Source organism: Hemitrygon akajei, chromosome 13, assembly GCF_048418815.1.
Source record: "Hemitrygon akajei chromosome 13, sHemAka1.3, whole genome shotgun sequence".
NCBI classification, from domain to species: domain Eukaryota; kingdom Metazoa; phylum Chordata; class Chondrichthyes; order Myliobatiformes; family Dasyatidae; genus Hemitrygon; species Hemitrygon akajei.
The window spans coordinates 31,580,101-31,606,892 of NC_133136.1; the positions used below are offsets into that span (position 1 = coordinate 31,580,101).

The window sequence follows — 26,792 nt, forward strand, 5'->3', positions numbered from 1 at the left end:
ATATTATGTTGAAATTGTATAAGATGTTGGTGAGGCTTAATTTGGAGTATTGTGTGTAGTTTTGGTCACCTACCTAGAGGAAAGATGTAAAGATTGAAAGAGTGCAGAGAGAAGTTATAAGGACGTTGTTGGGACTTGAGGACCTGAGTCCCAGTAAAGGTTGAATAGGTTAGGAATTTATTCTCCAGAACATAGAAGATTGAGGGAAGATTTGATAGAGGTATAAAAAATTGAGGGTTATAGATTGGGCAAATGCAAGCAGGCTTTTTCTACTGAAGTTGGGTGAGACTAGAATTAGAGGTCATGGGTTAAGGGTGAAAGGTGAAATGTTTAAGGAGAACATGAGGGAGAACTTCACTCAGGATGGTCAGTGTGTGGAATGAGTTGACAGCGCAAATGGTGGATACAGGTTTGATTTCAACGTTTAAGAGGAACTTGGATAGGTGCATGGATGGAAGCGATATGGAGAGCTATGGTCCAGGTGCAGGTCAATGGTACTAGTCAGGTTAATACTTCAGCACAGACCAGATGTGCCAAAGGGCCTGTTTTAGTGCTGTAGTGTACTATGAGTCCATAACACTAGATTGGCTACAGATTGAGGACTTTGTATAATTAAAAATGATGTGCTAGATTTGCAAATGCTTCTCAGGCTGGAAAATTTTTAGCTCTGAGAAAAGGCAAATGATGTGATCAGCTAATTAGACACCTCTGAGGACAAAGTACGCAGGTGTTTCCAACGGGTGGACATTCGCAAGGCTGCGGGACCAGACAGCATCCCAAGTTGAGTACTCAGGATGTGCATGGCACAACTGGCAGGTGTGTTTACTGACATTTTATCTGCAGCTTGTTACCGCCAAAACTGGACCCCCTACGATTAACCTACTGACACAACCGATCGACAGACGACGCAATAGCCACAGCTCTACACATTGTCCTTACACTTCTGGAGAAGCGGGATGCTTACGTGAGAATGCTGTTCTTGGACTCCAGTTTAGCATTCAACACCACAATTCCCTCCAGGCTTGACAAGAAGCTCAGAGACTTTGGCCTTCACCCTGCTTTGTGTAGCTGGATCCTGGACTTCCTGTCAGATCGCCGGCAGGTGGGAAGAGTGGGCTCCCTCACCTCTATCCCTCTGACCCTCAACACAGGTGCCCCTCAGGGCTGTGTACTAACTCCCCTCCTTTACTCTCTGTATACCCATGACTGTGTCGCCACCCAGAACTCCAATCTGCTAATTAAATTTGCTGACAACACTACACAGACTGGCCTAATTTCAAATAATAGGCAAGCTACAGAGAAGAAGTCATCACCGTGACACAGTGGCATCAAGAAAACAACCTCTCCCTCAATGCCACAAAAACAAAGGAGCTGGTTGTGGACTACAGGAGGAATGGAGACAGGCATCAATGGATCTGGGGTTGAGAGGGTGAACAGCTTTAAGCTCCTCGGCTTAAACATCGTCAAGGATCTCACATGGTCTGTACATGCCAGCTGTGTGGTGAAAAAAGGCACAACAGCACCTCTTTCACCTCAAATGGTTGAAGAAGTTTGGTATGGCCCCCCAAATTGTAAGAACTTTCTACAGGGGCACGATTGAGAGCATCCTAACTGGCTGCATCACTGCCTGGAATGGGAACTGTACTTCCCTCAATCGCAGGACTCTGCAGAGAGTGGTGCAGACAGCCCATCGCATTTGTAGATGTGAACTTCCCACTATTCAGGACATTTACAAAGACGGGTGTGTAAAAACGGCCTGAAGGATCATTCGGGACCCGAGTCACCCCAACCACAAATTGTTCCAGCTGCTACCATCTGGGAAACAGTACCACAGCATAAAAGCCAGGACCAACAGCTTCTTCCATCAGGCCATTAGACTGCTTAATTCATGCTGACCCAGCTGTATTTCTATGTTATATTGACTATCCTGTTGTACATATTTATTATAAATTACTAAAACTACACATTGCACATTTAGACAGACGTAAAGATTTTAACTCCATGTATATGAAGGATGTAAGTAATAAAGTCAATTCAATTCAAAATGGATTGTTTCTTTTGGTGCAGAGAAGGCTGAGGGGAGGTTTAATTGAGGGACTTTGGTGAACAGGAATTACCAATTGCCCAAAGCAGAAGGGTAAAAAAACAAGCAGTATACATTTAAAGTAATTGGAGGAAATTTTACAGTAAGAGTGAGGAAAATACAATTCATGAAGAGTTGGGAGTCTGGAGTTTTCATCACATTTTAAAAAGTACTTGGATGGGTACTCCTTTGACCAACACAGACACAATGATCAAACAAAATTCTTCCATGCCATAACTTCCACAATTTTCTGGTCTCTGGTCAAACCATTTTATTTTAAAAAATAACACTGATATTTGACAATAATTTAAAAAGTTCACAGGCAATATTATTAAGCAGAATACAGCAATCTACATTTACAGCTTAGACAAACATAGATAAAATATAATGTATAAATGTAACAGTGTTAGTCCTTCAAACAGCAATCCAACACAGACATAATGGGCCAAATGCCTCCAGCTCCAATGTAAATGTTCATGATTTTCAGTTCTACTGTTAAACCAGTAGATGGCATAAAGGCACTGTACACCAAATTAATGCTCCCTCATTATTGACATAGTATAAATGTAAAACAGCATCAATAAAAAATGAAAAGTGACCAGTGCAGGTTGAGAGTGTGTCTGTGAGTTGGGCAGTGGGGGGGGGGGGGGGGGCGGCAGGATGTTCAGACAGGGTATACACGTGCTGGGTGGCAGCAGGGTGTTAAGAAATCCAACAGCCTGGGTGTTTTACATGTCGCTTCTCTTACCATTCTGCAAGACCACACCTTCTTGCAACAAGCAGTCAGTGAAGGAGGTCAAGCAACAACTGTGAGGTATAAAGGAATTGTCCATGTTTCAAGTTGAAACCCTGCATTGGGATAAGAGTGTAGAGGGAAAATGGTAGCTGAAGGCCTGTTAGCCAAACAAATGTTGGCAAGATGCTGGTGTCTATGTCCAAGGAAAAAATGACTGGTCATTTAGAGAAGCATTATGTAATCAATCCATGTTGACATGGTAGTTATGTCATGTTTGACAAATTTGCTTGAGTGCTTCAAGGACATAACCACCAAAGTTGATAGGAACCTATGAACAGTGATTTGGGTTTTCACAAGGCATTTAATTGGGTTCTCTTAATCTAGTTTTAGGACTTACACAAAGATCTGGTCATATTTATGCCGAAATAGAATAAATTCTGCAGGGTTCACAAACTTTCTAGCACCACTGTATTTGAACTCTGCTATAGAATATACATAAGTTGAGTGATTTAGAATGTGAATTTTGAAACTGGATGTTAATACAGGAAAGTGCAAGGGTAGGCACTTTGAAAAGAGGAATGCAAAGGCAGACTATTAACAAAAAGGAGAAAGACTGCAAATAGGTGAACCCCAAAGGGATCTAGGTGTTCTGCATGGATTGCACCGTTAGCAAGCAGGTTAAGAATGGTTAGTAAGACAAATAATATGCTAGGTTTCATTCTAAGAGGGTACGTGCTTTGAAGTATTAAAGTACTATTACAAGGTATTAATGAGACCACACCTGAAGTACTGTAGACAGTTTTGTTCCCTTTGAAACAGGATAAGCAATAAAGCTCTACAATTAGCTAAGTTTTCAAAATTCTTGGTGGTTTAGCATAAGGTTCACAGGCCATTGACTCACTGTGAACCTGAATCCCATGCTACCTTTCACACACCAGGGCCAAAGTTCTCACACTTCCTTTCATTCACTGTCCTTCCCACCCTACATGAGTTCCCATGTTCCCCTTCACTAATTGCAGCCCAGCTTTCTATGTCCCATTTAAACTTATCAAGGCCCTAGCTCCTGTGTTTCCTTCAAATTCAACTCTTTCTGTTTCCCCCAGCTTCATTTAAATATAGAAGTTTAAGTTTACTGTCATTTCAACCATATACATATCAAACAAACAAAACAATGTTCCTCTGGACCAGCCAACACAGTACATATAACTCAAATACAACATAAAGTCATATTACCACAAATCAATTACCAGATAATAAGGTGCATCTATGTTACAAGTTAATAAGTAAACACTGTCTTCATAGATGGTGAGACCTGAGTGTGCCAGGGAGTTCTTGTGGCTCAGGGGTTAGAAGCTGTTTCCCATCCAAACAGTAGTTGTCCTAATGTTATGCTACCTCCTGCCTGATCGTAAAGGGTCAAGGAGATTGTTGGACAAATGGGAGGGGTCATTGAGAATGCTGAGGGGCACAATGCTTCTGGTAACAGGGCCTTGTTTCCCATGCTCCCTTTAAATTTACAGGATTTACTGCATTATATCTAAAAATGTGAATTAAAAGTGAGGATCTAAAATAGATATGTTACGTACCCCGTAACTGGGTGTCTTACCAGCAAAGATAACAGCAAAGACACCAGCTTTCATCTCCTCACTAACTTTTAACACACCTAACACAAACAACTGAGAATTCTCACTCTCCACTGGTACCAAGGTTAACTCTTTCTTCACTGAACCAAGTCCTTCTGACCCAAAAGGACTGCATTCCTTTTCAACTAAATCAGATACCTCAGACTTTTCCTGAGTTTCATTACTAGGTTCAGTACCCTGTGCATCCAAATCTTGAACACACTCAAACAGGACATCTACCTCTTCCGGGCTTTCCATACCAGTCCCTTTTTCAAATTCTAAGTTCCCCTGATCCTCCCAGTTACTCATCTGGAGTAAACTCAACCCTGTGGGTTAAAACAACTTCATCTGCTAACCCAGCAGACTCCTTCAAGGTAATGGCATCCTTTTAATCTCGGACTGCCCTTATATCATTATCGGGAACACATTTAAATTTTTCTACTTCAAACTGCTCTGTCAAGCCAGACAGATCATCCATGTCCAACCCTGGACCTTCTAACTGCCTTATCTGTTTCTCATCTTTCCTCTGTGCCTCCATAAATTCCCTCCTGGCTAAGGGTAGGTCTACCTCCTCTCCTTTACTCTCTTTCACCTCCCTATTCTCTGCTTCACCATCCCCTAACCCCTCTTGGTACAGGGTCGGTAAAAACGTCTCAGCCAAATCAACACTGGACTCATTTAAACTGTCCTCTTTCTCAGCCGCCTTTCTCGACATGCTGCGAGTGATCGCGCATGCGGGATAGATCTTAGAATCCAGGGGCGGGTCCTCAGCACTCACAGGTTTGCTCGTTAATTTCACTTGTTATGAACCCCATAACTGGGTCACTTACCAGCAAAGATAGAGAGGTCCGCTGAAGTCTGATGGTACCATTTTTAAATGTTTTTATTTATAAAGGGGCACAAAAGTAAGGTTAATACAAATATTCAGATAATATACGTCGTCAATACTCAATCTAAAGCACGGGTATAGTAATAATCAACAATTCGAAGTAGCTCTATCATTTGTCTAGGGGTAAAACTATTGTCCGATGGAAATATAAAAAGTCTCGCCAGTTCATGAAGGCTTTTAGCCATTTCAGGGACCGCTGGGTGTTCACGGGTTGGAGAGAGAAAATAAACTTGCCAGCCTGTTGGACTCAAATCATGGAATCAGGAACGTGAGTTCCCCGTTGTCAGTTCGGAATCCTTTTCGGGGTTATCAGCCACTCGATTCCCTAGCTAGGGGAACCAAATCACACGTGGCTCCCGAACAGCTTCCCGTCCTTATGGGAGCGATGAGCAATGGTGTCTCCGTCTGGTGCGTCGTTGGAGTACCGCCTCCTGCAGTCTCTGTTTTATCATGACTGGCAGATTTGTAAATGTCAATCAAGGTAGGGTGATACAATCCCCACCCCACATTGCCCGAGGGTGTCCATGTCCCTGATAGCTGGCACGTACTATAGAGTTGCAATTCACACAGGTGCCTCTAAGAACAATGGTCAAATCCGTTGCATTGTCTCTCATTTCCTGGGTCCAAGACCCGAATTAATAGCGATCTTGCAATTCTCCGGAAGGAGGGGGCTGGTCCCGCACCCTTCGGCCCCTCAGAGCTGTGGTACATTCATAACACACTGCTGAACACACGTCACCACCGGCTAAATCATTACCAAGAAGGACGTCCATGCCGTCTCTCGGTAATTCTGACTGTACCCCTATTTCAACTGGTCCAGATACCAGGTCACATTTTAAAATGATCCCATGCAAAGGCACAGCTTTTGTTCCTTTTCCTATACCTCTTAAAACTACCTCTCCCGTCTCAGGACCAAAATCTAGCACCTTACTTAGGATCAATGACTGATCAGCCCCAGTATCTCTCCAGATTTTCACTGGAACTGGGGTCTCTCCTTCTTTCACAGACACCGTCCCTTCTGAAATAAATTTCTCACGCCCCTCTCGTACTCTATCTACCTTTGCCTTCCTCGTCGATTTGCTAATCGACTCAATACACCCTGTAGGGACTGCCGTTTTCCCTTTTCCTGTCTCCTTCTTCAGAGCAAAGCACTTAGATGCAATATGACCAACCTTTCCACAATTATAACAGGTCAAGCCAGGAACCTTCCTGCCAGACTGCTTGTCCTCCTCCTTACCTTTACCACTAGCTCCCGGCTTATTCTCGATCTTAGCCGGTGGACTTTCTCTACCATCCCTACTGCCTTTCTGATAACTCTTATTTGAGGAAAACTTTGTCTTGTGGGTTAGGGCATATTCATCTGCGAACCTGGCAAATTCCGATATAGACTTATTCGTCTTCTCGTTCAGATACATCTTGATATTATCCGAAACACAACATTTAAATTCCTCAATCAGAATTAACTCTCTGAAATGATGGAAATCCTCCTCCACCTTTTCTGCAGCACACCAGCGATCCAAGAGCACACCCTTTTCATAGGCAAACTCTGCATATGTCTGATTCCACAGTTTCTTTGAATCTCTGAACTTTTGTCTATATGCCTCAGGTACCAACTCATAGGCCCGAAAGATAGCCTCTTTTACTTCCTCAGAATCTGCAGACTCATCCATGGACAATGCCGCATATGCCCATTGAGCCTTCCCTTTTAATGCACTTTGTAACAATGCCACCCACTGATCTCTGGGCCACTTCTGATTCACTGCCACCTTTTCAAAATGCAAGAAGTAACTATCAACATCTGTCTCCTCGAATGGAGGTACTAACCTAAACTCCCTACTAACATTAAACTTCTCTCTTGAGCCTTCCTCTCGGTCTTTTCCCTGTTGCTTTAACCTCTCCTTGTCCAGCTCATGTTGCCTCTCTTTCTCCCTTTCCTTCATCTGCCTTTCAGCTTTCTTTTCTTCCTCCTCTGCTTCCAGCTGTTTTAACCTAAGTCCATGCTCCCTCTGATTCTCTAACTCAGCTTTTTCCTTCTCCCATGCAGCTCTTTCCCGCTCCCTTTTCGCCTCTAACTCCTTTAGCTGGAGCTCATACTCCCTTTTCTTCTGTTCCACGTCCAACCTTAATTTTTCCAACTCTAACTGAACCACCCCAACAACTGGTTTCTTTTCAGGGAACAGATCCAATGCATCAGGTGTGAACACATCCTTGGATATATAATACTGGGCTATGGCCCTCTGTATCTCCCACTTTTTCATTGACGACTTCACCTCTGTGAGATTTAATCGTTTCGCAATATTCATCAATTCAGCCTTCCTGGCAACCTCTAATGCCCCCGCAGTCAGGTCTTTTAAAAATTTGACAATGTCCATCTCTGCTGGTTTCCCATCTGGTTACCCATGCAACCAGATCAAATAATGGACTTATAGCTCGATTCACTGGCCCCCCCCAATTTTGTATCAAATCCCAGATGAGCCCCCAATTTGTTACGTACCCCATAACTTTGCTAGTATCTTTTTACCAGCAAAGATAGAAGTGTCCGTTGGAGTCAGGTACTATTTTCAAAACAGCCTTTATCAGTAAAATATACAAATAAATATCAACAATGCCAATATACAGATAATACACGTTAGCAATACTAAACCTAAAGTGTGGGTATAATAATAATCAATAATAAACAAGCTCTATCGTTGTCTAGGGGATAAGGAATTATCATGGGAAAGTATAAAGTTCAGTTCATGTAGGCTGAGGTGTTGATTCTTTTGTTGTAACCGTTGGGGGGAGGGAGAGAGAGAGAGAGCGCGAGCAAACAGTAACAGCTATTGTCTTGCAAACCTTCCTTTACGATCTTGATCCGTCAATGTGTTGTTGTGGCCATTCAGGTATGACCCCTCTGTCCTTTAGCTAGACCATTCTTCTATGGTGGACTCGTCACCCAGGCAAGGGTGGACACACACACAAGCCCCCACCGGCCTCGCTATAAACACTGTGAGTTAAAATTGACCGATCCTTCGTTCGGTCTCCGATGCCCCACACTTTTCTCGTGGGTTCCAACACTTAAACAGTGCTCACTAGTGTGTCTCTTGGTGTGTCTCCTGGTGTGTCTGAGGGGTGTCTCCCCAGACCCCACTTTTATCCCTACTCATGGGGTCTCAGGTGTCAATCAGTTTTGAATGGCTTAGTCCATCAGACCAGCCCACTCCGGCTGTCCACTGAGGAATTTTAATGAGCAGGATGGTACCAAGTAAACAGCCCTCTCCGGAGCCATGAATCTTACAGGAGTCATAATATGGTCTCTCTCCCCCCCCCCCCCCGGTGTTACCTCTGTTACATACCCCATAACTGGGTCACTTACCAGCAAAGATAGAGAGGTCCGTTGAAGTCTGATGGTACTATTTTTAACAGTATTTATTGATAAAAATACACAAAAATAATATCAATGCTAACATACAGATAATATACGTCATCAATACTAAATCTAAAAGAGCGGGTATAATAATAATCAATAAGAAATAGCTCTATCATTGTCAGGGGATAATGTATTGTCCGATGGAAATATAAAAGTCACTTTAGTTCATTCAAGCTGCAGCTTTTGGCTGGAGAGAGAGACGATTTTTTTGGAACTTGCCCGTTTTCCCTTGTTATGATGTCGATCCTTCGAAATGTCGCCGGTGGTGATCTCTTCCTTAGCTAAGCCGTCTTCCATGGTAAGGCCTCAATCCCGGGGCAATGGGAAAGGACACACGTGGGCCCTCCACCGGCTGTCGCTATTAAACACTGTCACGGGACTTCTAACGTTTCTCCTGGTGCGTGTCAAGGGGCTGTTCCCCAGACCCTCTTTTATCCTGACTCACAGGGTCTCAGATGTCAATCAGGTCGGGATGATGCAATCCCTCAACCAACCCCCTCTGATTATTCCCTGAGGGCTTCCATGAAGTACAGTACTCAATACACAATTCCGTCTCCAAGAGACAATGACCTGTTCCGTGGCTTTGTATCACTGAGGTCCAGGACATTCCAAACGTCTCTCTCTCATTTCCTGGGTTTCCTGACCTGACTTAATAGCGATCTTGCGATTCTCAAAAAGGAGGGGGGCACAGGCGTAACACCTCGCCGTTGTCTGAAGCAAATGTTCCAGTCCCAGTATGTTTTGTTCCATCTCTTTCTCTCTCATTAACAGCCTGGCAACAGTAACAGTTTGTAATTCTCCTAGGGGAGGGGGACATGGGCAACCTTGCACCCTTCTGCCCATCAGAGCTGTTCATCCTTCGTAACAGACATAACATTCAATAGTTCTGCAGGTCTGACATTATCAAAGTCCCTAGCATGCTGGATTACTGAATCATGACACTGGAGACAATCCAAAAGAGAATCATGTAATTCTCCCATCTCTACCATCTACACTTGGAATTTAGAAGAATATCAAATAATCATATTGAAACATTCACGATCCCGAGGAGATAGGACAGGGTATGTCTTCATTAATAAGAGAACTTCAAAGAATGGGACATAACTAGAATCAGAATCAGGTTTATTGTCACCAGTATGTGATGTGAAATTTGATAATTTAGTAGCAGCAGTTCAATGCAATATGTAATATAGAAAAAATAGTAATAATAAATCTTATTCAGTATACTTTATACAGTATACATATATTGAATAGACAAAAATTGTGCAAAGAACAGAAATACTACATATTTTTTTAAAAAGTGAGGTAGCGTCTAAGGGTTCAAAGTCCACTTAGGAACTGGATGGCAGAGGGGTAGAAGCTGTTCCTGAATTGCTGGGCTATTTCACCACTCCCTGAAGTTGTCCTAGGTACTTTGTAGGCTAGTACCCAAGATGAAGCTGACTAGATTTACAACCCTCTGCAGCTTCTTTCAGACTTGTGCAGTAGCCCCCCCACACCAGACAATGATATAGCCTGTCAGAATGCTCTCCACCGTACATCTGTAGAAGTTTTTGTGTGTATTTGTTGACATACCAAATCTCTTCAAACTCCTAATAAAGTATAGCCACTCTCTTGCCTTCTTTATAACTACATCAATATGCTGGGACCAGGTTAGATCCTCAGAGATCTTGACACCCAGGTACCTGAAGCTGCTCACTCTCTCCACTTCTGATCCCTCTGAGGATTGGTATGCGTTCCTTCGTCTTACCCTTCCTGAAGTCCACAATCAACTTTTTCATCTTCCTGACGCTGCATGCCAGGTTGTTGCTGTGGTACCACTCCACTAGTTGGCATATCTCACTCCTGTACACCCTCTCATCACCTCCTGAGATTCTACCAACAATGGCTGTATCGTCAGGAAATTTATAGATGGTATTTGAGCTATTGCTCGCCACAGTCATGGGTATATAGCGAGTAGAGCAGTGGGCTAAGCACACACCCCTGAGGTGCAGCAATGTTGATCGTCAGCAAGGAGGATATGTTATCACCGATCCGCACAGATTGTGGTCTTCCGGTTAGGAAGCTGAGGATCCAGTTGCAGAGGGAGGTACAGAGGCCCAGGTTCTGCAACTTCTCAATCAGGATTGTGGGAAGTTTAAGGGGTGCCATTTATAACCGAGTTGCGTAGCTTCTCACATGGGCCAGTGAATCACTTGTGCAACTCAGACCACAATGCGTATTTAAAGATGAAATAGATAATTGTTTAAAGATTGAGCATAGTGGACTACAGGAAACGGATGAGAGACACAATAGACGGCATATGGTGTAATCTGGAGCAACCCACAAAGCGCTGGAGGAACGACGAGTCAGGTAGTATCTTAAGAAGGAAATGGACAGTCCACGTCTGGGGTCGAAACCTTCATCTGGACAGAAGGGAGAAGGACATGATGACTTGAATCGAGTAGAGACCTACTCCTGGTACTATGACCTTTAAACGGGCTCCAGTCCTGACAGACAAACTCAGAACGACTGAAGGTGTGACCAAAGCGGTGACCTAATTCTGATATTTGACAGCACGGGTGCCATCCAGTCATGTACAGCACAGGGAAAGGCGGTATCCTAAAGTTAAAGTGAACTAAAATGAACTCGGAATCCCGACCCAGCGCATGCGCGGTACCCGGCTTCTCAATGACGTAACGCCTTACCCCGTGACCTTTCCCAGCAACGAGTGCGCGGGCAGCTCCGGACAGGTTGAGAATGGCGGAAGTGGCTCGTCCGAGGAAATCACGACAGGCTGCAAAGGGGCAGGTAAAGGAGGGATCGTGGTCTGTTTATGGGTGTCATGTTATGGCAACGCTCAAAATAACGGTGCCACTCTTAGCTGGAGGCATTTCCAGGGCCGCGGGAAGGCTGCAGTGTATCCGAATTAGTAAGTTTCTACCTGATGAGGTGTTAGTGTAAAAGGGTCATGAATGCTTAGCTGCCACCCTCCCTATCAGAAGATTGGAGCACATCTCACGCTGTGGAAATTTGAGTAAAGCTTCATACTTACAACATGCGTGACTGTTCATAAGGTTTAAAAGCTCCCTTTAGTGCCACTGTGATCTTGTTTTACATTACATCTGATAGGTGTACATTTTTACTGCAGCCAAAAGTTGATTACGTATCTAATCCGTAGAGTTACTCTGCGACAAAATGAGAGTTTCCATTTGATCTACGTGCAATGTTGTATGGCGGCAGATTGAATCTTGATTCCGATTATTTTACTTGTAGGCAGCTACTGGACGAAGGGTCTCGGCCCGAAACGTCAACTGTACTTCTTCCTATAGATGCTGCCTGGCCTGCTGCGTTCCACCAGCATTTTGTGTGTGTTACCTGTAGTATTAATTATGTTCGAACGTTAATTTCTGATTTGGATTTACAGGACAAAAAGAAAAAAGAAAGGTTGAAGCCAGAATTGGACCAGGAATTGGTTTCCAGTCAGCCAACAAAAGTAGAAACTCCTACAATAGTTGATAAATCTCAAGCAGATTTCTCAAAACAAAAAACTCAGGAGCAAAGTGAGGACCAAAAGAGGGTGCCTGTGGAAACTCTTGATCGTGAATTATGTACAGAAACTGCATCCATTGCAACAGCTGAATCAAAATTTGATTCAAAGCAGTTTACTACATTAGATGTTGAAGATAAACAGTTTCAATATAATCAGACAATAATAAGCTCAGGTGATGGCTCCAAACATAACAGTGAGGTGTCTGAAAGTATTGAAATTCCAGACACTCATCAACAGCCTTGTTCCGGTAAGACTGTCACTGATGAAGGCAGAGAAAGCTTAAGTGTTGTTGAACCTGCTGTTCATGGGGGTTCAATGGACCATGGAAATATTTCTTCTCAAACAGTGGGAGTCACCATGACGGAACAGGGGGTAATGAACAGAAAGGAAATGAGAAGTCCTGCTGTCCTAACACTGGGTGATGGTGAGAAAGAAATGCTTGGCGTGAATCTGCGTAAAAGCATTGTAGATCTTCCTGTCCAGTTGACCTTTGAAAAGCTGTATCCTGACTTACCATCAGAGGATAAGAGAGATCTTGAAACTTCATTTGTAAAGCAAGTTTCACCTAATTTCAGGATGTTGTATCCAGAAATTCCACGTGAACCAGAAATTGTACCATTTTCGAAAGAAGAGCTGAAAATATTTGAATTAGGTTCATGGATAGAAAATGTTGATGCACATACAGAAGAATTTCTTTCAGTGGCAAATCAAGACAAAAATGAACTTTATGAGCTACTCATGAACTATGGAAGATGCAGGAAACAATTTCAGCTGGCTGTGGCAGAGCTGCAGACAATGATATGTAATTATAACAGTATTGAAAAAAGACTTTGGACTTTCAAAGAAGAGCAGCTGACCATCCAGGTCAGTCCTTATTTTTGGTTAAATTGAACTCACTCTGAACTAACAAACAAAATATTCCTTAATTATTTCTACTTATACAGATGAACCTTGTTTTTCTAGTTTGATTAGTGCACAGTTGCAAAATTGGAGATGAAAATTAGGCAATGAATTCTGTGTTTGTTGTCTTCAAGATTATGATAACATTGTTATGAATGTAATTTCTGGCCACATATCTGACTCCTAAATGAGTCCCGATCCACAATAATTGGTATGGGAAATCTTTAACAATTGTTTTTGCAGCTCTAGTTCTGTAATGCTGTTCATGTGCAGTCTGCAGGTAATTTTGTTGATCTTGATTGAAACTGTTGCATGCAGCTGCTGCCAAAAGCTCTCAGTGTTTCTTGGTAGTGAGTTATTTGCATAAAATCAACGGAATTTGTACCAGCTCTTTAAAATTTGGTGATGTAGAAACAACTTCACTTTTTTCTTCATACCTTTAACATCTGTTTTGAGAAGTCTTGTATTTTGATAACTCTTAGGTCCTTGTCATAGTTATACAAAGTGGAAGCAGTGCTTCAGGCCAACCTGTATATGCTAACCAAATTGCCTGCCTGAGCATGTCCCATTTTCCTGTATTCGGCCCATATCCCTGTAAACTCTTCCTATCAAGTATCTGGCCAAATGACTTGTAAATCAAAGTCAAGTCAAAGTAAATTTGTTATCAAAGTACAGATATGTTACCATATTATATCATAATATCCCAGAATGCAGGTAGATCCTGTCTCTTAGAATTCCCTCCAGAAATTTCCCCCCCCATCAATGTTTAGTTCACCAGTCTGTAGTTCCCTGGCCTTGCCCTTGTAACCCCTTTTTAAATAGAGGCTAAATTGGGATTTCAGTCTTCCAGTACCTCGCCCTTTCTAACAATGGTACAAATATCTCTGCTAGGATCCAAGCAATTTCTTCCTCTGCTTCCTACAATGTCCTAGGGTGCACTTGGTTGGGCCTCAAGGATTTATCCACCTTTAAGCACTTTAAGACCACCTACCAGCTCTCTTGTAACATGGTTTATTTAAGGAAGTCACTGTTCTCTTAAATGCCAAGCCATCTCAAGTCCTTTTACTTACCCTATCTAATCATTTACAGTACTGTGCAAAAGTCTTGGGCACATATATTTAGCTATGGTGCCCAAGATTTTTGCACAGTGCTGTAGTAATTTTGCATATTGCCCTGTACTTCTGCAGAAAAAAAATCATGACATATGAGTTTTGATGAACCTGATTCTTGAATTGGTCTCTATTGTGGACTGAGAGTGGGAAAGGGCTAGGGTGAAGAGGATCATGGTTGGGAAAAGGAGAAGGGAAAGGGGAGGGAGTGGGAAACACCTGAGAGACATTCTGTAATGGTCAGCAAACCAGTTGTTTAGAATCAAATAACCTTGCCTGGTGTCTCAGGGCTGGTTGTGTCTGCACCTGCACCACTGCCTGCCCCAGCACTTCTTCTCTGCCCCTTGTCCCACACCCCTCCTATGGTGCTTCACCCTCAGAAGTCCCAACATCCTTTGCTTCTGCCAGATTTACAAATTTGCTCTTTGCTCCTCATTGGCAAATACAGTACTCACTTTCCAGATGTCCCTTAACTCCAGCCTCTTACAGTTCCTTTGCAAGTTCCTGTATAATGCCATCAAAATTAACCTTCTCCCCCACTATAGGATTTGTGGACCAGTCCCATCTTTTTCCATAACATTTTAAAAATTAATTTGAAAGTACTCCTTCACTGACACTTCACTCACTTACTCTGCCACATTTCTCAATAGGAGGTCTAGTGCCGGCCCCTCTCGAACAGGGTCATCTACATATTGTTTGAGAAAACTTTCCTGGGGTGCTTAAATTTTCTTCCACCAAGCTCTTAGGACTTGCAATTCTAATCAATATTGAGGAAGTTAAAATCTCTTACCATTGCAAGCCTAATATATTTTGAGCTAATTGTGATCCCAATAAATAGATAGATGCTTCATTGATCCCTAAGGAAATTTCAGTGTCACAGTAGTATTACAAGTGCACGGATGTAAATATAACAAAAGAAGTAGAAAGGATAAAAAATAAGTTACCTCAAACAGTCTAACAGGAGGGGGTCAACACTCCCCTAGCTGTAGGTTAGGTTGACTCATTATAGAGCCTAATGACTGAGGGTAAGAGTGACCTCGTATAGTGCTCTTTGGAGCAGCACAGTTCTCTTAGTGTATTACTAAAACTGCTCCGCTGTTCAGCCAAGATAGCATGCAGAGGATGAGAAACATTTTCCAGAACTGCCAAGATTTTCCGTAGGGTCCTTTGTTCTACTACAGCATCCAGTATGTCTAGTTTGACTCCTATAACAGCCACCCTTCCTATTTAGTTTATTGAGCCAATTGACATTGCCCGTGTTGATGCCATTGCCCCAGCACACCATCACATAGAAGATTGTTCTGGCGACAACAGACTGGTAGAACGTATGAAGGAGATGCCTACATACTCCAAAGGACCTCAGTCTCCTAATTCTGATTGACAATTAGGGGACCTATAATTCAGCCCTATCAAAGTGATTCCCCCTTCCTCATTTCAGAGTTCCACCCATATCGCCTCACTAGACCACCCCCTCAGGAACAATCTCTCTGCCCACTGTGATGTTCTCCTTAATCAAAAATGCAACTCCTTCCTCTTGTCTTGCCTTCTCCTACATCACACTTGTAGCACAAGAACCCTGGAATATTGAGCCCATCATTCAACTGTGCTTCTGTGAAGAGTTGTAATATGCCAGCCCCATGTACTTAACCACGCTCTGAGCTTAATTAGCCCTCTTGCCAGAATTCTTGCATTAAAATAAATGCAATGTAATATATCACATCTGCCTCACTCCTGTTGCCTACTGAACTCCCTTGCTTCAACTTCTGTTTATTTATTAGTGATACAGCACTGAGTTGGCCCTTTCAGCCATACCACCCCAATAACCCGCGATTCAGCCCTATCCAAATCACGGGACAATTTATAATGATCAATTAACCTACTAACCGGTGCGCCTTTTGCACTGTTGGAGGAAGCCAAAGCACTTGGAGAAAACCCACGCATTTCATGGGGTGAACATTCAGACTCCATACAGAGGATATTGGAATTGATCGCCGAACTTCAGCGCCCCGAGCTGTAATAGTGTCATGCTAACTGCTATGCTACAGAGGCGCCCATTGCATTTGCCTTTGTCATCTGCCATATTACTGTATGGGCCCCATCCTGCTGCCAGACTAGATTAATCCCTCCCAAACAGCACCGGCAGATCATTAAAATAAATGCAATTTAATATATCACATCTGCCTCACTCCTGTTGCCTACTGAACTCCCTTGCTTCAACTTCTGTTTATTTATTAGTGATACAGCACTGAGTTGGCCCTTTCAGCCATACCACCCCAATAACCCCCGATTCAGCCCTATCCAAATCTAGTTTAATCCCTCCCAAACAGCACCGGCAGATCATCCTGCCAGGATATGGGTTCCCCTCCATTTTAGATGCAGCCTGTCCCTCATTCAAACAAGAGGACATGAGTTGAGAGTTAAGGGGCAAAAGTTTAGGGGTAACACGAGGGGGAACTTCTTTACTCAGAGAGTTGTAGCTGTGTGGAACGAGCTTCCAGTAGAAGTGGTAGAGGCAGGTTCGATATTGTCATTAAAAAAAAAAATTGGATAGGTATATGGACAGGAAAGGAATGGAGGGTTATGGGCTGAGTGCGGGTAGGTGAGACTTGGTGAGAGTAAGTGTTCAGCACGGACTAGAAGGGCCGAGATGGCCTGTTTCTGTGCTTTATTTGTTATATGGTTATATGTACACCTTTGCCTCAGAAAAAGGTCCATCGAAGAACTTAAATCCTTCCCTCCTGCACCAGCTCCTCAGTCACATATTCATCTACCAGAACTACCTGTAACACCAGGAGTAATCCATAGATTTCAGTCCTTGATATGCTACTTTTTAATTTTTTTGCCTAACTCTCTATCCTGTAGGTTCTCATCCCTTTTTTTACCTATGTCAGTGGCAACAATATGTGCACTAACCTCAGGCTACTTGCTGTCCCCCTGGAGAGAGTCGTGCAACCATTTGGAGGCATCCTTGATTGAACCTGGCATGATACCATCCTGGAGTCTTGCTTGTGGCCACAGAGTCTTCCCTAACGACAGAATCTCCTGTCATTCCAGTTCTCCTTGTCGCCACCCTCCTGTGATGTGCATCACAGCCAGTTGCTGCTACTCCGAAAGGCCAGCCCCACCTCTCCAAAAAATCTAAAACAATATGCTTGCTCGTGAGGGGAATCCAGCACTCTGCCTATTCGCTCTCCCTTTTCTGATGGTCACCCAGCTACCTGTTCCCTGTCCATGAAGCTCTTGGCAATATAGCTGCTTCTAAGTGAGTCCAACAGTCAGTCACTCGCTGCTGATGGATGCACTTCCCAGAGGTATAGTCACCACGATCTCCCACGTTGTGCAGAAGGACAATGCAATTGTCCTGACTGCCATCTCTAAATCACTAAAGCTGCTGAGGAAAGTAAAAGATCTTACTTTTGCCACTGGTATCCTCACCAATGCCTCTCAAGCCAAAGCATCAGCACTTCTAACTCAACAGCAGATCTCATAATGCCCTGCCCACTTTGCTCGGCTCCTTTTAAATCCTAAGTGTTGCATACATTCATAATCTTAATATACCAGTGAATTTTTGTAACTGTGCAGAGGGCCTAGTATGAAACTGCTCAGTCTGTGTTGTTCAGAGTTGACGATGGACCTGGCTGGTTTGTGTTTGATCTTCCCACCGTATTGGTACACTAACCAGTTTGGGTTTTGCATGCAGAGAACAAAGATTCTTTTATTTGCGCAGCGGTAATTGAGGCTCCAAGAAGTTCACATGACTATTGGCAAAGGATAGACAGTTAATGCAGAATTAAAGCTGCATCCATAGCGGATGGTGAATCTCTTTTAACCTAAAGTACGCAATAAAGATCAACAGCTTGTATTTTGAAACACAAGATCTTCTGCAAACGATAGAAATCCAGAGTAAAACATAGAACATGCTAGCTGAGCAGGTCATACAGCATCAAAGAAAATGAATAAATTGGCGACGTTTTGGGCCAAGACCCTTCATCAGGATGAGAAAGGAAGACGGCAGAATAAAACGTTTGGGGGGAAGAGGGAAGGAGGACATTAGAAAGTGTCAGGTGGGAAAGGTAACAGCTGGAGAAGAAGGAATCTAATAAGAGAGGAGATTGGACACTGGGAGAAAGGGAAGAAGGAAGGGCACCAGGAGGAGGTGATGGCTAGGTGAGGAGAAGTGGTAAAAGGCTAGAGTGGGGAATAGAAGAGAAAAGGGGTATTCCAACAGATATTTCACTGCTGAGGGTCTGCTGCACTTGAATAGGTGCTACATTTTGGACGAGTTGTTAAATAGGGACCCCAATTCGTCACTAGTATACATATCTAGTCAGTATTTATTTTCTGACTTCCTAAAGTAAATGATTTGTTTATGTTTTGTTTATTTTCTGAGAGTTTCCGCATGTGTAAGTAGGTTACAGTATTTGCAACACTTAAATGTTCCACATTGGCACTTTTAGGGAATCCTTGGGTTGTGAATGGAGGATGATGATGGGCTGGGAGGAACATTGATGATGACAAGTTTCGAGCGAGCTTTTTGGCGCAGTAGTGTGTAAGAGAAGAATGCCATTTTATATAGGATCTAGTAGTACACAGATGCCTGCAACTTTTTCTCCCCCTAACTTTGGCAAATTCTTGCCTCTGGCCTTTTAGCCTCATTCATACTATATTACTCTTAATCAATAGTTGTTGATGAAATAATATTCACTTGAATCTATTCACATTGGCAGTACTTAAATGCATATTGAAATCCTGATATTGAAAGCATTCATAGAAGTAGAAATAATACTGCAGTATGAACAGTTAAACATAATTTTTGTGATACTAGTTTGCTGATTGAATTCAAAACAAGTATAGAAATGAAAGAAGTTGCCCTATAATTTTGCAATGTATGTACTCAAAAATGAATTGAAATTTCCCTTGCTACTTTTGTGCTCTGGTAATAGACGCAAATGCATTACTTCGATAAGGGAACCCAGACCTTCTTTTAGCCTTCGTCCAATGTGGGTGTTACTGTGTCTTTTTTAAATTCACAGGGAGTTTGTGCCGATCAAGCAAAGGTGACGACATATTATCGATTTCAGACTGTGGAGATGAACAAGTTAGTTCTTGGAGAGCTGAAACGGGTGATGGATGTTAAGGCTGATCATTTACATCAAACGATGGCTTTACATGCTTATACCTCAGTGGTTTCTCGCCTCCAAGTGGAATCGTACATTTACAGGTTGTTGAATAGTTCGCCAGCATTTAAAGCTGTGGCAGTTGTGCAAAAACAAGGTTAGTATTCTGTCAATACTTAGTATTTTTATTACAGATTTTGCTTTGATAATGGATCTATACTATAACATTGGCCTGACTTCTCTTAAAATGAATGCTGTATGTTTGATGCATGTATGATGTATGTGAATATTTTGTTTAGTTTTTATTTTACTAAAATATTCTTGGTGACAAAATCTACTAAATTTTTATAGCAAATAGAGTATTAAATGCTGCAGTGGAAAAATCTCATAGTGGGGAGGGGTTTGCCTTGATTTATTGCACAGAGTCCACTGTTCTCTGCAGCTTCTTTGCCCCTGCATATTTGAATTGGCATGCCAGCCCTGATGCAGTCAGTCTGGCTACAGTATATCTGTAGAGGTTTAATGTTTAGTGACAAGACATGCCTCCTGAATATCCAAAGAAAGTGCACCCTCTTTGTGATTGCATCTACGTGCTGGACCCAGGACAGGTCATCCATTGTGTTAACAGCCAAAAATTTGAACCTTTTGATTCTCTCTACCTACAATTTTCCCAGTATAGACTGGTGCATGTTCAACCTCCTTCCCCTTCCTGAAGTCAACAAACAGCTCTTTAATTTTGTTGACGTTGTGCAAGAGGTTGTTGTTGTGGCACTTCTCGATCAGATGTCCTGTCTCACTCTGGTAGCTGACTCACAGTCATGCATATAGAAAGTAGGGCTAAGCATGCAATCTTGAGGTGCACATGTGCCAGTGATCACCCTTATCCAACCTTGTTGACTAAGGTCTGCTGATGGAGGAATTCAAGTAATCAATTACAGAAAGGAGTGTTTTCTCTAGACATGTATTAGATGAAAGCAAATTTGAAACTTAATTAGTACAATATGAAAATATTAACAATGTAAGTTTTCAGTTAATATGTAATCAAACTGCAGTACATTTTTTTTTAGGAAAGTCACGTGCTAAGCTTCATTAAGAAGTCAGAATAATGCATTTCCTAAATCTAATCAAATAATTTTCGTAAGGTATAAATATGCTGTTTATTTTTAGTTACCAAAATTTAGCATGATGTTCTTTTTTAATGATTGTCACATCATACAATTGTCTAACTTTTTGTAGTTGATCAAGAAATAGATTGCAGCTATTCAGACCTGCAACTTTTAAAAGAAAGCATCAGTGTGCTCTTTAGTTTTACCCGAAGAGTAATTGAAGATGGTCAATTCCATAGCGACATTCTTCTTTGGCTGCAGAGATTGGTATGAAATTTTGCTATAAAAATGCCTGTTTTGATAATTATACTTTTTCTAAGTGGATAGATACAGCCGTTTCACTTTCGTTGTGGCTCCAGCCTCAGCCACCCCAGGTGAAGAGCTCCAAGTATATACACTGCTTTAACTCTCATTTAATATGCCATTGTCATGTACCAGTATCAAATAATTAATTGTTAAATACCCTTTGGCATCTTGCACTTCTGTTGAGACAGAATCTGGAGAACAGCATACCAAAATACGAATAAATGACTATTTTGCACTGCTTCAACATTTCTGAAAGCAATATACTATATGTGTGCAGCATAGTTAGTAATTCCTGATTTGTAGTTATTTTGTTCAACTGCACTTGTTCCCACTCACCTAATAACTTTTCTTGATAAGGTATATCTTAATTTTGGAAATTTCAGTAGTCCCAACTTCCATAGCTTCATAGGGAAAGGAATTTCAAATTTCTACAACCCACTGAAGGAAGGAGGTGCTCCCTGATTTCACACTTAAGTAATCCAGCTCTGCTCACTTGATCTGGATTTCTATTCAAAAGGGTGTAGTTTCTTGAAAGCTTCCCTAACAAATCCAGTTAAGGTAAGATCCCTGAAACTTCTAAACTTCTAGAATACAGTGTCCTCAGTAGTGTGATAGTGTCTTAAAATGATTAAATTATACATCCTGGTGATTCTGTACTAATTCTTAGGCCATATACAGTATCCTGATCTGTGTTGCCTAGAAATAAATTCAGTATTTCTAAAGGGCTGTAGATGTGTACAATTCAAAAGATGTGTGCAATTGAAGATTTTGTCGATACTGCATTTCTTCCTCGTCTCATTAAGTCCTACATTCCATTGGCCTTTCTGATTTCTTTCACCTCTGCATACTGCACATAGGTACCTAAATCCCATTGGTCCTCCACAGCTCCTCGTCTTATAGAAGTTCATCTGAAATAGTTTTCTATATCAATGTTCATCAATAATACTTCTGAAAATTCTTGTCTAGCCCACAAATTACTATTCTTCCTAACTTAGTATCACTTATTAAAAAAGAGGCTTATGTTTGAACTTTAGCCACATTATTAATGCAATTAGAAAAGGTTTCTTTTGATGATGTTTGAACTCAGTAATGATTTGTGTTGTAGTTAAAGGAATAGATATATTATTACTGTAGATCTGGTCTTTATTTTTCTACTTTTATTTAAAGGTTGCTGTGCTACACAGAGTTGGCTCCTCTGCTGATCACCTCTTCTTATTGAATCACATCCTCAGATGCCCAGCAGGTGTGAGCAAATGGGCAGGGCCATTTGTAAAGGTATGGTTTCAATTGCTACATTAAAACCAACGTTGCCTCACTTCTGCTTTCAGTTTAATATTCAGGAAGAAAATTAAATATTATCACTTTGTTATCTTATTATAATCTTATGCTTAATGCAAAAAAGGCAATGTTCAAAATGTTATTTAATTGTAAGCATTTTCTATAAATTGTTAACTTTGTGAACTTGAGAAAATGCAGGATTTTAAACTGCAATCAACCAGAATAAGTTATAGCAGATTCAGTACAAAAATGTAGTTGAGAGTTTTCCTAACTTTAGCAATGCAGCAAAAGAAGTGAAAGGAAATTGTTTTCATTCCATCTGACATCAAGGTACAGATGAGAATATTGGAACAGAAAATGATTACAGGACCAGACAATATCCTGGCTTGTACTCCAGAACCAGTTGACACTCCAGCCCATGTATTCCATTATATTTACAATACTGATATCTACCAGCAATATGAAAAATTGCCTAATTGTGATCCTATTCATAAAACAGAGGCAAATCCAATATGGCTATTACTACCCGCATCACAGTATGTCATCAGTGTAAATTGTAACTCTGTCTTCTATACCTTGCAGATTACAATATATTTTGTAAGCAATCATTTGATTTATTTAACATTTCTCATGATTTCAGATAGAAGTGTTGAACAATCCTACAGGTGTTTTTCTCTTTATGCAAGCCCTAGCTTTACTTTTATCACCAATCAAGTAAGTATCTTTATTGTTATAATTACTTGATATGCATGCTATTTTTTTAAATCATGGTCTCCCCATGCACTAGTACATTATCAATAAATAATTCACTATACAAGCCATAATAGTCACTTATCTCAGTATATTCCACCAAAGAACCTGTCCTGAAGTGAACTCAATTATGTCTTAAATATAATGCAGTAATTCAATACTCGCAACTTGGGGAATCATTTTATGGACTACATTAATATATCTTTGTGAAGGGCTATCCAGATGGGAATTGAAATCCCCGGTGTGATTATGAAATTGAATTAAGAATTGTGCAGTGAGCGAGGCCTCCGTCGGTCAGAGTCAACCATGGATATTGCACCCCAGCTGTCTAGGTATGCAAGCCTGGGTAGTATGATATGGAGAGCAAGCTGTTGCCCATGTAGTAAGCTCCCCCTCTCCACGCAGCTGATGAACCCAAAGGAACGGCAGAGACTGATGCAGTTTGGTAGCAGCAGAGTTGAAACAATTGCCAGTCAGCGTTGATCTCAATGTAGGACTGCCTTAGGGACTCCAGCTCCAGATTTCTCTCTCTGGACCCTCTCCCATGAGTGGGTATAGCCACAAGGCAGCAGAGGTGTGAGATCAGATTTTTCCATCTCCTGGATGAGCTGCTAACGAACGCCATCTGCCCAATGGAACTGGTTTTAAGGCACCAGTAACACGCCTTTGCCTTTCATGGTTCTGCCAGGCTTTGTAGCTAAGCCACATGAAGGCCAGGAGCCGGAATAGTGAAATAATACCACAAAATAATTATTTACCATGACACCTGAGCTGGAAAAGTGTAATTAATACTGACCTAACACTGTATTCCACAAGAATGATCTTGTAAAGTGCTCTGGGAGAAGTAGAACTGATATCAGTAGCAGTGAGTATTCAACCCTCATTTTGCTTTTTCCTAAAATAACAACATCTAATAATCCCTTCATTGATTATTGCACACTTTCATTTGTAATCTGGAGTTACCTATTCCAGTAGGTCTTTTTTTTTTGATTCCCCATGCTCTAAGGTTTTTAATTTTGGCTTTGGCCAAACCTCGGAAGTACCAACCAATAAAATAGTCAATGTTTTTATTCAAGTTTGTACAGAAATGCAGGTTTTTTCCACCTTGCCTTCTAACACTGAATTATTTTAAAACTACTACTTATGAAATAGTTTTATTTATATTTTAAAGAGCCATAGTTTGGTGTAAGGCTTTATGCAACTGTTTTAAAATTGTTTTTACAGCCCTAAGATGTAATGTTTCTGAACAATTGTAGGTATCGATCTGAGTTTCTGGTGCATATGAAACCTGGTGACCAAAAGCCACTGTCACCTGTATCAACAGAAAGAGATGTACAGAACTGGACCTTGGTAGATGAAGCTGGAGAAGAGGTATTTAATATTCTGAATTATGTGAGTCATTAATGTTTAAGCTTGCATTGAGGAAAAGACGGAGTTAACAAAGGAGGGCCAGTATGGTTTATTTAAAGAAAAATCTTATTTGACGAATCCAATTCCATATTTTGCTGAGGTGTCAGAGAAACTTAGAGTGGGGTGTGGTCAGGTTGGATTGACCGTGGTCTAGTCAGGTTCATGTCTGATTTAAATTTTACAGCCATGCAGACATCCAAGTGTAGGTGAAAATAAGTCTTTGAAAATTGCAGGGCATGTAGTGAAGGGTCATGGGATTGAAAAATAGAGAAATTTTACACGTGTTGGAGATTTTGTTGATATTTATCAAATATTAGTGAACTTGCAACTAAACTATTGCAAAGGATATATACAGAGTAGGCTTGACAAAGATGGTGATTAAAAAGTAAAATTCAGATACCAGAGACCCAAAATAAAAAGAAAAAATGTTGAAAATGCTCAATAATGCAGGCAGCAGCTGTGGAAAGAGAAAGAGGAAAAGTGGAAAGAGTTTTAGCTGTTCAAATAAACGATTGAAATTGTTTTCTGGCATTGTTTAGGTAAGGATTTTTTCCAAATAGTTTAATAATTTAAAATTAAGTACAGAAAATTAACAATTATGACATGGTCACAAAATACCTTGTGCAAATTTTTTTTATATACACCTAAGGGTTAGAAACAAAACTGCTTAATTAACACATTTTTAAATATTTTCAAATGGAGTCATTGTGTGTGTTAATATTTGCAAACTGTTTCACAATGGATAAATAATGGATGGCAAATTTTCTCAATTATACTTACAAATATACTTACATTTCTGGGTAAAGTAGCTTAAAATACATAAACATTTCCTATTCTTTTTAAAATCATTTTATACTAGTGGATAGTCGAGTGGGTCTTGTGATTCTTGTTGAGAACCAACTCTGTAATTCCTTAGCTTTATCCTTCGGTGATGTCTAGTGAGTGAACAGGATGAACCGCTTTACTCTCGTTTTGCTCGAATTACTGAGACTCGGTCTTTGACCCAGTCCACCCTTAGGAACAGGTTCCACCGATCCAACAACTGAATCAGAATCACTGATATATGTATGTTGTGAAATTTGTTTTTCTGCAGCAACAGTACAGTACAAAGACATAAAACTGCTCTAAATTACAAAATGGTATAACAAAAGAGAATAATTAAGCAATGTTTATTGACCATTTGGAGATCTGATAGCAGAGGGGAAGAAGCTGTTCCTCACCAGAGCAGTGACCTACAAGTACCTGTGTGTGCACCTGAAGGACAGACTTGAGTGGAGCACCAACACAGAGGCTGTGTACAAGAAAGCCAGAGTTGCCTCGATTTCCTGAGGAGACTGAGGACCTTTGGGGTGTGCAGGCCTCTCCTTCACATGTTCTACCGGTCTATTGTCACCAGTACAAAATCTTCTATGCGGTGATGTGCTGGGGCAATGGCATCAACACAGGTGATGCCAACAGGCTCAATAAACTGATTAGAAAGGCTGATTCAGTTACAGGAGTCAAACTGGACACACTGAAGGCTGTGTTAGAGCAAAGGTCCCTATGGAAAATCCTGGCAATTCTGGACAATGTTTCGCACCCTCTGTATGCCATCTTGGATGAACAGAGGAGCACTTTTAGTAATAGACTAAGACAACTGCGCTGCTCCAAAGAGCGCTATATGATGCCATTCTTAACCTTGATCTTTGGGCTGTATAATGAGTCAACCTATAGGCAGGAAAATGATGACACCCTCCTCTTAGACTGTTTGAGGCACCTTATTTTTTTAATTTTTCCAATCCTTACTCCGAGCCTTCACTCAACTCTTGAAATTTTTTTCTTCCTATTCTTAATTTCTCATGATCTTCAATGCACTCTTTCATCTAGTTGACTTGGAAAAGGAGCTTCAGCATTGTAGGCAGTGAGCTTAAATCAAGTGCAAGATACTCTTAAGTGTAAAAGACCTTCTTTGAATGCATTGATTATCAGTTCATTATTCTTATGATTTAAATCTGCTACAAAAATATTTAAAAATTCTTTTTACTTGTGCCTATGCATCTACTGTGCTGAATTTACAATCTTGGAGCAAACTACTCAACAGTTGCATACTCTGAACAGCTGGATTAAATTTTACTTCAAAAGTGAAACTTAAGAAATTTGAACATGCCATATATACAAAGAATCATTTACTGTCTTAAACAAATTGAATATTTTATTGAATAAATGTACAGTGCCATTTTTCATTTTTGATTCCAAATCTAGGACGAAGATCCTGACACCAGTTGGCAACTATTGTCAGAGGATGATTTGATTACCCTTCTGTTGCAGTTTCCTTTTGATGAACTGTTTAAACAAATGTTTGGGATAACTATCAAAGGTAATAACACTGCATTTCCCTATAAAAGCTATTTAATTTTTATACTTAAGTTGGATAACTTTGCCATTACAAGACCACATTAGCCCAGATTTTTTGGGAAGACAAAATGCAAAAGTACCAAAATTTGCTTCTATTACTTTTTATACTGTCAGCATCTTTGAAAACTTTTACACATGCACAGCTCTGAGC

General features: G+C 41.1%; 1 protein-coding gene across 1 annotated transcript in view; it reads left to right on the forward strand.

The window, feature by feature from the left end:
• The first annotated feature begins 11,455 nt into the window (after positions 1 to 11,455).
• epg5 (ectopic P-granules autophagy protein 5 homolog (C. elegans)) overlaps positions 11,456 to 26,792 on the forward strand; it is a 127,041-nt gene continuing 111,704 nt past the window's right edge. Inside the window, exons 1-8 of the mRNA XM_073064336.1 lie at positions 11,456 to 11,529; positions 12,146 to 13,135; positions 19,314 to 19,554; positions 20,634 to 20,770; positions 21,977 to 22,084; positions 22,728 to 22,801; positions 24,094 to 24,208; positions 26,489 to 26,603. Coding sequence (XP_072920437.1) covers positions 11,479 to 11,529; positions 12,146 to 13,135; positions 19,314 to 19,554; positions 20,634 to 20,770; positions 21,977 to 22,084; positions 22,728 to 22,801; positions 24,094 to 24,208; positions 26,489 to 26,603 — 1,831 coding nt within the window. The 5' untranslated portion in view covers positions 11,456 to 11,478. The remainder of the gene's footprint in view (positions 11,530 to 12,145; positions 13,136 to 19,313; positions 19,555 to 20,633; positions 20,771 to 21,976; positions 22,085 to 22,727; positions 22,802 to 24,093; positions 24,209 to 26,488; positions 26,604 to 26,792) is intronic.